Source organism: Eptatretus burgeri, chromosome 15 (assembly GCF_056783735.1).
Source record: "Eptatretus burgeri isolate ZD-2024b chromosome 15, Ebu_testis_v1, whole genome shotgun sequence".
Classification (NCBI taxonomy): domain Eukaryota; kingdom Metazoa; phylum Chordata; class Myxini; order Myxiniformes; family Myxinidae; genus Eptatretus; species Eptatretus burgeri.
In genome coordinates this window covers 14650732-14662533 of record NC_140975.1, presented here as the reverse complement: position 1 = coordinate 14662533, position 11802 = coordinate 14650732, and the positions used below count along the sequence as shown (strand labels likewise).

Here is an 11802-nt window from a genome sequence, read left to right as displayed (position 1 = left end):
TTTATGCAGAATTGCCCACATACTCATCCCCCCAAAGAGGAAATTTGATTTTGTATCTCAGCCCTTCATGAATATTGTTTTACATTTGTACCTATCTACTTCTTATTTCATCTTCCCACTGCCTGGGAGTTCAGCCTTTGAACCCGAGCGGCCGTTTTATTGGCCGCTATTCAGACCTCCGTATACCCGAGCGGCGAGCAGCCGGATTTTTCTCCAGGAAGCCCAGGGTGGGGGCAGGGTGCAAATGGTTAAAGGTGACAGAATAGATGTACAAATCACACACTGGTACTTGGAAAACAAAACTTTTTATTCGGAGTAATACAAACTAATACAAACCGATAAAAAACAACAACAAAAATAAGTCACAATATTGCCACCTATTCCACCCAAAACGGATCTCCATCTTTTCCCTCAATCTCATTCTGATACTCCTGAGCTCCATCTTTCCATGTCGAGGTTCCCACACCAGCTTTGATACTTCCATTTCAATTTTTTCAAACTGTTTCTTTTTTTGAAAATGTCAAACTTTCATTGCAGGTTTACAGGTGCTGAAGGTTGTTTAACAAAAAGATTGCTTAATTGTGGCTTTGATATTTTTGATGATTCCCAAAATTATGCGTCATCAGTTTTACAGTTGATGGGGCTTGTATGAAAGATGAGGGAGCATCTACATATTACGTCTGCAAAATTTCAAACTCCCCCCTCCCAACATCCACCCCCATTCACCCAGATTCCCTGTCTGTGTTTCTTCTCTCCTTCCTCCTCGACTATCATTCCTCATTCCCCATTCCCCATTTTCTATTTCTCAATTAGTCTCCTCCAAACTCCCACCCCTTTTTGTAGGACAAGGACATCAGACAGGTCAACACAGTATGAGATTTGGACCTGGGGTCACAGCATCACGAGCAGTCGGCTGAGATGGCAACACCAAACAGGTCACCGTTACAGTGCAGACAAGCTTATACAATGGTGTCGCGTCACGTTTGATGGAATGTCGTCACATCGCGTTTCAGTCGGATCTTCAATACGACGAAGGTCCCTCACCGCATCGTGATTTCCTTCATGCTCTCACGTGATTATTAGCCTCTTCCACGATCACTCCCTCTTCTTCCCTATGTGGGTCCATCATGATGTCATCGAACTTCACTACCATAAGGTAGACGTGAGCAAAGTTACAGATTCTACTTCCTTTCTTATACGTGTCGACCTGACACGGTGGTGTGACCAAACAGCAAGGTCAAATACAACCGAAGATTGAAGTTCACATTAAGAATGAATAATTATTTTATCGCTAAATGTGGAAACAAAGCGAACAAGGACACAAATTAAAAAAAACAAAACAATACCTCGTCTGCATATAAGTACCCAAAAGGAGTGTACATCCCAAAGGAGGAGTGCTTGCCCTATATCTACGGTAAAACAATACTTTGTGTGTTCAAAATAAATTTGAACGACTGTGGTTAAAATCTAAGCAACCACACATCACGTAATTGAATGCAAATATATGTACATGTGATGCACACACATGCCCCCCCACTCCTATGTGATGCACACACATGCTCCCCCCCCCCCCCGCTCCCTCCAGTGTAAATGTTCTTGGTGATATTAAAATAACCCCCCCCCACCCCCCTTCAATTTTTTTCCATTGTATCACATCACCGTTATAGTTGCTTTCATAAAGCCTTGAAAAGAGCAATGGTCAGGGAAGACGGTTATTCAAACTGGTACATGGCTGCGTGCCGTCTTTGCTGAGTTGAGTCTGTAGAGAAGATACATATACGGAGGATATGAGTTTAGAAGGGGAGGGAGACATTTTGTTTTCCTTTCATCACATCAGCCTGAGAATGTGTACTCACAGGGAAGTCAGGAGAAAGAAGGTGATATTGGTGGGATAGGTGGGTGTAAAGGGGGTTGTGGGTTGTGGTGGTGTAGGAAAAAAAGAGGGGTGGGCTCACTGCACACAAGTGAAGACCAAAATCGTCCGATTTGAAACAACAGTCTAACGAGCTGATGAAAACAGAACTGAAAAACTTTCCTTCAAACTTCCATCAATGATCCAAAACTTTACTGTTGCGTTTTTTTTTTGTGTGTGTGGAGAAAGCTTGGAGTTATTGATGTTCAAAATGTTTCCTGGTAAAATTTTTTTAAAGCATCAGTTATAACACAGTAGTATTGAGGCAGACAAACAAAGTACTTACAGGAACAGAGATAGAACAGGCCTCCTGCGATAAAGAGGCTGACGGATATCAGGATTACGAACACAGGGACCATCACGCTTACCCCTGTAAATCACATCAACCAAAGAGATGGATTAAAGCAACTGAGGAATAACTCTCCACGTTAAAGGAACAACGACTACTGCTACTGCTGCTACTACGACGACTACTACTACTAGATTGTCAATATGCAATGTAGGGCTGTGGGGTAGCATCATTGGCTGAGAGTAAGTCTTACCCCTGTGCAGTTTTCTCTGCTGGTTATGGCAGTAACTTGCAATTTGTTCAGAGTGCCGGCGATAGCTCGCCGACTTTCGCGAAGGACACCATGGGATCTTTAACATCCACTAACTAATGCCAGCAGATGGGGAAACCCAGTTTCATGTCCATGCGAAGGACGGCACACATTGATGAATCACCCTGCCTGTGAAACACTGGGATGACAGTTTATAGCTGGGACGGGATTCAAACCTAGGCTAGACAGCTTAGAGGTGAGTGACAGCTAACCTGTCAAACCACCACTACTTTCATGGCCAAAATTATTTCCACCTTATTGTGGTGTCGACCAGGGAACGTTTTGGGACCAAGTATTTCATGAACCGGCTGGCCAGGCCTGATGTTTAATTGAAAGTGATTTGGGAAGGAATCTGTAATTTGCCAGGGTGTCGGTTATAACTTGCCGACTTTTAACGAGTAACAGCAAGCAATCTTTAATATCCACCAACTAATGCTGCCATAAGGGACACCAAGCTCAACATCATTCTGATTGATTCGGTATTCATCGATGCACATCCTTGCATGGGAAACACCGTGATGACAGTTTGTACTCGGGTCGGGATTCAAACCAAGAATAGACAGCTCAGAGGCGAGTGCAAATACCTCGAGGACATCCTGCCAGCCATATGCAAGACTAATCCAAACACAAATAATTTACATGCCACACAGCTTTGAAGCAATCCCAGCACTTACCATGAACCACAATCTCTGTAAAAAAGTGAATTTTGTGAAAAGTGCTGCTCCATAAATGTGAAAACATAAATTCCTTTTTCCAAAAGAAAAAAAAAAAAAACAAAAAAAAAAAAACAGGAATTGAGATAGGAAAGAGTAAGAGCTATCGCAGTATCAAGTGACTGCAAACCTAAAACAGAGAACTAAAAAGGGAAGAGAAATACAAGTGCAATGTAGTGAACCTCATGTGAGGCCTTGTGTGACCACTCACAGGAGGTGCTGCACGCGATGTGGCACTGCTTGAGCTCCAGTGAGCAATTGCGAGAAGTGAACATTTCACAATCTGTGGACCACAGGGAAGGGGAAGAGGAAATGGGTGAGGTGGGCACAAGCGAGTGGACTGGTGCGTAGGAGTGCCACCAGGAAATGCTCCAAGCAGCGTGGACAAGTGATCGTGGCAACACTTCGGTCGCACATGGTTTGTGGAAGAGCGGAAAGAGGAAAACATAAATAGAGGAACAGTGAAGAACGGTTTTCCTTTCTTGACTCTTGTCCTTATCTGTTGTGTTTGTTACAAATCAATATTTTCTGACAAAAAAATAATTATAAAAACAGGATTTTTTTGACAAAAAGTTATGCTTTGTAATCTGAGTGATGACAAACTTTTGTAGATTTAAATTTTTGCCGTTTGTTTTGTAAATGGCAGTGTCCATAAAGTTTTAAATGTACAAGTCATGATGTGAGCTTTCAGGTTGATTATATCGAACAGTGAAGTAACTCACCTTGCGCGTATTCCACAGCAATGAAGGCACAGGTGGTGGTGTTAAACGTTCTGCGCTGTGCTGAAACATAAAACATGCTCATTGGGGCAACAAATAAACAAATAAATTAATAAACAATCAAGAAAAGTCGTCGTGCAGAGCATGATACTTGCAAAACCCACTCCCCTCTCTAAAGGTTGCCATGGATACATCAAATTGTCCATTTCATCAATATTAAAATTGACGGTCTCAATCAAAGCTCCGGTTGAAAATTTCTCAGTTGAAAATTGATGATTTTAGAAGTTTGACCTTGAGTTGACCTTTGACCTTTTGACCTCAAAAATAGTTGGTTTCCCAATTCAGGAATGCACTTTGAAATTGCTGTTTAACTTCCAAGTCAATCGGATGAAAATTGACGATTTTAGAAATTCGATCTCAAAATGACCTTTGACCTTGACCTCAAAATCAATAGCCTTCTCAGTTGAGACTACCTCTACAACTCGGTAAAGTTTCATGACGATCAGTTTGGAATTGTGACCTGCAGGCGATAGACAGACAGACAGAACAACAAAATCGACAGACCAATACACTTGAAAAAGCTTCGATTTTTTTAAGTCACAAAAGCAATTTGGTGCGTATCCTGTGGAATATAATCGGGGAGAAAACTTGTCCGGTTAACTAAGAAGCAGCTCTAAGGTTGTTGTTAGTGAATTCATATTGGACTGGGATTCAGGTCTGAATTCAGCTGGCTGGTTGCATCACTTACTAAGGTACAGGTGTGTCCCTGGTGCCCCTGTGCTTTTGGGTAGGAGTTTGTAATTTGTTCAGGGTCCCGGTGATGACGTACCTCCTTTATGCAAAAGACACGGTGGGATATTTAATATCACCAACGAGAAGTGAGCATGCACGCACACCCCAGACAAGAATGACCTTAAGCTGGGTGTGCAGACAAGACTCCTAGATTAAGGTCATTCCGGTGCGCACACGTTGATGTATCACCAGGATGACAGTTTAGAGCTGGGTCGAGATTCGAACCCCAAGTTGACAGCGAAGAGGCGAGTGTGCTTACCACTCAGCAAAGGGGCGAGTGCATTTACGTCTCGGCTGTCCTGCCAGCCCAAACTGGTGATGAGTGCTAAAGGATGAAACGGCCATCTTTCAATGGTTCTCTGTCCAATGTGGCTGCCAATGATTGTTGCTCCTTAAAGGTTTGCAACAAGTGAGAGTAACAGGAGAGTTTGTGGTAAAAATAAATGGCTGCTCTAGCTTTCCATGTGTGTGTGAGATGAAACACAAACTTGTATTTTCAGCAATCCCATTATGAATCGGACTTGACGTACCTAGATTCAAGGGAAAGTTGAAGTAATAATCCTTCAGGCAGTCGTGTACATCACTGAAACAATTGTTCAGCGTGCAATCTGCGGGATGAGAAGATGTTCAATAAGATTCACATCGACGGATTAACCGGAACACTTGCTGGGATGCCATACAATCGTCAGTACCTGTATAGTCTGTTAAAGCAATATTTATTCAGGTGTTGAGACCAATGTGCTCATTGTGTACTTCCCTTTTTTCGGTGATGGTACATGGTTCATTACGTGCGTATGCAACACCTGCCTGTTGGTATGTGGGGTTGTGGTTGTACCGCTGACACCCAGCCCCACGATAGATCTTGGAAGGAATTTATCATTTTGACTAATGCTATTTGGCCTCGGGGGGCTCCCCTCCCCTCCCCCAAAGGGATGCATTGCCACGAATTCTTGAAGTTGTTTATCTTTTTAACATCATCAGATATACAGTTTGTTCACAAATTATCATTCCAAATCCAACGCCCCCCCTAAAAAGACTTGAATGGGATACGACGATTCAGTTTGCTGCGTCTGAAAGAACATTTCTCAACAAGTCAGTCATTTTTGTTCGATGGGTTGAAGGACAAAATAGAGGGAGATCTGGACAACCAATGAGGAATTGGGTGGAAGGGATTCATACAGAAGGAAACTTGCTCTCACCCTGACCCCCCCCTCCTTCCTCCCTATCACACTCCTTTCTGTCTCTGTCTGTCTGTCTGTCTGTCTGTCTGTCTGTCTGTCTGTCTGTCTGTCTGTCTGTCTGTCTGTCTCTCTCTCTCTCTCTCTCTGTCTCTCTCTCTCTCATCCATTTCTTCCTGTTTTACCTTTTTTATAATGATGGAATCCACAAGAAATTACACATGCTGTTGTGATGTGTGGAATTGAATAAAGCATTATATATATATATATATATATATATATATATATATATATATATATATATATATATATATAATATATATATATATATATATATATATATATATAATATATATATATTATATATATATATTATATATATATATATATATATATATATATATATATATATATATATATATATATATATATATATATATTGTTACGTTTGAGGGGGGGTATGCATTCAAAGGGTAATTAGGATGTTTAATTAGGTATGCCATGCTGTTCGAGTTTACCAGGATCTCGATGTAATAAGTAGCAATTCAGTGGTGATAAGTTGTCTAGTAAATGTTCATTTCTTCAAGGGGGAAATGATAATTGTCACGTACTTAGATAGGGACACGGGATAGGGTAAATGTGTCTGCGTAAACCCCTTTTGGTATTCTCTGGAGGCTGGCCGTGACGTCACAGGACAGTGCAGCGGATGGCTCCGCCCCGTGATCACGATTGGCAGAAGGCGACGGCGGTGGGCCAATAAACGGCTCGATTGGAAGTGACGAGGACAGGAGGATGAAAAGGTTCTGTTTTGGGGTCGAAAAGGAAGAGGAAGAAGATCGGGACAAAACGATCGTGTTTTTTTGGTGTGGAGGCTGTTGCGCGGAGAGCGTCCTTGTTGTTGTGCTGATTCAATCGTGTTCTTCATCGTGTCTTGGAGCCTTGCTGAGCCTCGTGCCTCACCTTGGTTAGCTCTGGGGTTCTGCTGACTCGGAGTATGGGGTCGAACGGCGGGCGGACCTGCCTCCCTCTCCTGCTCGCAACTTGGCGCCAGAACTGGTTCCCTGGCGGCTGTGAGCGGACTTGGGCCAAGACCAGGAGGTCGACAGCACCACGGTTTCTCCTGCCCCCCTGATGAGAGCAAGGCCAGCTCATCCGATGCCGATCCAGGGACAGTTGCGTCCACACCACGGTCCAGCCTGACCACCAGAAATAGCTACGTTTTGTGTGTGTGTGTGTGTGTGCTTGGCGCCTTAGAGGGTTTGAGATCTGTATATTCATTGGAATTGTCTGTGTTTTTCCCCACGCCCGATCCCACACCATCCCGTCGAATCGCCCCGGATCCCTTTTCTTGCCGAGTCTTGTTATTTCTGGTTAATAGTAAAAACAAATAAACATCATCAACTCAGTGAAAAGCGACTCGTGCCACCTTCCTCGTCCCGTTTGCGGTAGAGCGATTAGAACCGCCATGTTTGGGTTATAAATAAATAAACCGCCTCCATCGTTTTGGCTCATTCTACGTTGGCGGGACTGTTCAAGTCCCGTGGACGTCACAATATATATATATATATATATATATATATATATATATATATATATATATATATATATATATATATATATATATATATATATATATATATATATATATATATATATATATATATATATATATATATATATATATATATATATATATATATATATATATATATATATATATATATATATATATATATATATATATATATATATATATATATATATATATATATATATATATATATATATATATATATATATATATATATATATATATATATATATATATATATATATATATATATATATATATATATATATATATATATATATATATATATATATATATATATATATATATATATATATATATAAAGCCTGGTGTTGGCGCAGTGGTTAGGGCAGCGGCTTGGGATCCAAAAGGTCCTGAGTTCAAGCCCCGTTGGGCCACTGAATAAATACACCAGGGGGTTGACTCAGCCTGTCATCCTTCCGAGGTCGGCGAAGTGAGCACCAGCATACTGGGCCGGTGTATACCCCGGTTAAAATAGGTGTACCATATCCCTGTGTCGTAAGAGGCGACCAGGGTTGCGTCAGGAAGGGCATCCGGCGTAAAACATGTGCCAAATCACTATGCGGATCAAACAGATGATCCGCTGTGGTGACCCCTAACGGGAGCAGCCGAAAGAAGAAGAAGATATATATATATATATATATATATATATATATATATATATATATATATATATATATATATATATATATATATATATATATATATATATATATATATATATATATATATATATATATATATATATATAACAAGAAGAATGCGCTTCCAACCAAAATAAAAAAAATAGATCGACTCCACTAATTTGAGGAAAAAAGCGAGATCAGATTCGGTCTCAGGCGACGTTTCGCCGGCTTCCTCAGGCACAATAGACCCCGAGCCTCGGCACGTGTCCGGTTTATATTTCGATAGGACCGCTCGTTTCTGGACATGTGCTGGTGCTCGAGGTTAAATGGAGGAGTGCTTTTTTATTGTTATTTTCTTTTGCAAAAGCAAAATAAACATCAAATCACATCATCGACGGAGTGTTCTGCTCTTTTTTTGTTTTTACTTACACGTGATCTGGTGTTTATGTGTGTGTGGATGAGCATGTGTGTGCACTTGTTGTTGTTTTTGTGTTTACGCGGCACGAACACGGCTGGTTTCGTGTCCAGGTTGGGCATGATGAGGTGTTGGTTTGCTCTTTTGACAGGCCATTTTCCAATTGTTTGAATGTTTCAACCGTTCGAGTGTGATGTGGAGTAAAATTGAAAACCCACTCCGTGGGAGTACCTCCTGTGCAGACGCCCTTTGCAGGGTAGCTCACAGGATGATGGGAATGGGGGCAAAGCCTTCAGGTCCCTCACTCTTTGATGAGAGAAGGGAAACCATAGGGTAACCTTCCCGGGTCAGATTGTGGTGGTGTGTGTCGGGTGGTGCTGAGGTGTTGTCCACCAAATGGCGGTCTCCTTGTGTTAACCTGAAGCGGTTTTGTGCCTATCAGATTCACTAAACCAACTGAGGAGGTATGATCTGTGTATAACCTGTTATTTTGTTACAAGTAAGACATCTTGTTAAAAAAAAAGAAGCTTTGAGCTGGATGTCCCTTTAGCTTGCAGTTGTTTATAAATAATCTGATTCATGGGATGCTCCACTTGTAGGACCATTTGATCCTGGGAGATCAAACATCCATGCCATGAGCGAATCTCCTCTAATACATTGATTTTTAATCTACTCTATTTTTTAGCTTACCTGGACTTTAGTCAGGTGAGCTTATGCAATCGAACAGTGTCTGTGGGTGAGTGAGTGAGTCATTATTGCTTGAACCAAACACACAATTTTGATAAAACTTGGCCACAAACTTCATGCCTATGCCCTAACGAAGGTTTATTGACCGCAGCAAAATCTGCACTCATGAAGGTGGTCGGGAGGGGGGGGTGTTTACCCCCCCAAAATTGATATTTTCTCTCTTCTTCGAAACTACACACACCATGTCGATGAAACTTGAGCAAAACCTTCATCACCCATGATGTACCAAAGCTTATTCACAGCATTAAAAAGACATAGGGACAATACCCTTGGGTATTTACCTGGTAGCGGCTGGATAAGATAATGAGGTAACCACTGGTAGGCATGGATGACCCTAAAAATATGTAATGGAGAAGAAAGTAAATACCTATGGATTGTTTTTTAATGCCGTGAACAAACTTTGGTGTCAACAAAGTATGGTGTCAACATGCCAAGGTTGTGTAGCTTGGCAAAGATTATTTCAACTATCTTCCACGATGATTGTGCAAATCACACATGGGTAGCCATTTGCACGTGTTGTAGATACAGCAAATGATTTTGATACAATCCAAGCCATATAACAGTGGAAGAAACTCGAGGGGGAGCACTCGGTAGAGTGCAAAACCTCCGCCGCCAGTACTGCTGGGTCACTTAAGTGAACCTGATATCCTATTCATTGTAGGTCAAAACGGATCAGACTCTACTGAACCACGATTGAATAACCTAAACTAGATTGACGTGCATGTAGAAATGCTAAAAAAATAAAATCGAAATCAATATACCGAAATGCAACATTCAGAAATGTTCTCGAACGAAAACGAGTAATTAGGGATTCAATTTCGACATACGGAACTAAGAATTGCTGTAACAGAAATTTTGCATCTCAAGAAAGATAAATATATTTCAGAAGAAACAAAAAAAAAAAAATTCAAGATCTGTGTTTTATTTTCCTTTGGTATATTTCATACTTGTACGTTTGTCACTGCGTTTCATAAAATTCCTCTCGGTGTCACTTCCTATCATGGTCAGCGGTCTGAGTGATTTACGCTCCTTCAGTTTGCAAACTTGTTCAAGACTATAACATGCTTCACGCTTGCTTAAGATGTCTGGAAAGTGACTCTCTAGTGATAGTGGCAGCAGGAGTGCAAAGAGAGCCTATAAAGTAATTACTTTAGGAGGTTTGTCTTCATTTGTAGGCATTACAAAGCTGCAGAGTTGCATTAATGGCTGAGAGCATAGCTGTGCCTTTGATGGAATGCCCTCTGCAGGTTAAGGCAGGAATTTGAGATGTGTTCATGGTGCCACCGAAAGCTCACCTACTCTTCACAAAGGCCATCATTGGATCTTCAACATCCACCAAGGAATGCTGGCAGATAGAACTCCCGTTTAATGTCCATCCAAGGGACAGCATAGACATTGATGAATCATCCTGCCTGTGAATCGCCAGGGTAATAGTTTATAGCTGGGTCGGGATTCGAACCTAGGCTAGACAGCTTCGAGGTGAGTGGGCATACTTCTAGGCCATCCTGTTAGCCCACTATAAAAGTTAAACTTGATGTATTATGAGTTTTGACGAGGGCGAAAAACTGAGTGACATCACTAAAGTGCTAGTCCTTGCTACATCCACAGTGGGCACAATAATTCAGGAAAGACAAAATAAGAGCTAGTGCTCAAAGGACAACATAATAGTGGAGTATCTCTCCCCAAACACGGCTGCTGTGATCCAACCCATGGACCAGGGAGTGATCACAAACTTCAATTTTTAGCTTGTCTGGAATTTACATTCCAGATAAGGTATCATCATCGCGCGCCGTCCGTCCGTCCGTCCATCTGTCCGTCTCCTTTTTCGACTTCTCTGGCCAAACCGCTAGGTCGACCCAGTTGAAATTTTGCAGCGACGTTCCTCTCCTGACTGGTAACAGGAATTGTAAAGCTCGTTCCGGTCACATGACTCGAAGTATGTCTAAATGGCCGACAGTAAATTTCTTCAAAAATCTTCTTCTCCAGACCCACCAGTCAGAATGCTGCCAAATTTGGGTTACAACATTAGGACGGGGTCCTGACGTTAAATTGCGGAGGTGATGCCGATCACATATCCAGAAGTGTGTCAAAATTGCGGTCGCACAAATTCCTTCCAAAACCTTCTTCTCAAGACCCACCTGTCAGAATGCTAAGACATTTGGGTTGCAACATTATGGTCGGGCAGGGATGTTAATTATATTGTGGAAGTCATGCAGATCATGTGACCAGAAGTGTGTCAAAATGGCCGACTTAGTCAACTTTTGGGAAAATCGCATCAATTCCTTTTAAAATGTTCTTCTCCAGACTCACCTGCCAGAATTATACCAAATTTTGGTTACAACATCAGGACAGGGTCGTGATGTCAAATTGCAGAGGTCGTGCTGATCACATGACTGGGAATGTGTCAAAATGGTGGACAGTAAAATGTTTGGAAAATCATGTAAATTCTTTCAAAAATCATCCTCACCATTCAGAATTCTACCACATTC

At 41.5% G+C, this 11802-nt stretch overlaps 1 protein-coding gene across 7 annotated transcripts in view; it reads right to left on the bottom strand.

Annotated features, from left to right (window-relative positions):
- Positions 1-286: 286 nt before the first annotated feature.
- The window catches only part of LOC147011585 (uncharacterized), an 80784-nt gene continuing 69268 nt past the window's right edge, over positions 287-11802 (bottom strand). For 6 of the 7 annotated variants that reach the window (XM_085856276.1, XM_085856278.1, XM_085856280.1 and 3 more), the window contains 5 exons: positions 5266-5343; positions 3947-4006; positions 3436-3507; positions 2199-2282; positions 287-1759 (listed from right to left, as the gene is read on the bottom strand). In XM_085856276.1, coding sequence (XP_085712402.1) covers positions 1713-1759; positions 2199-2282; positions 3436-3507; positions 3947-4006; positions 5266-5343 — 341 coding nt within the window. In that variant the 3' untranslated portion in view covers positions 287-1712. The remainder of the gene's footprint in view (positions 1760-2198; positions 2283-3435; positions 3508-3946; positions 4007-5265; positions 5344-11802) is intronic. The other variant, XM_085856279.1, reaches the window with a different exon arrangement.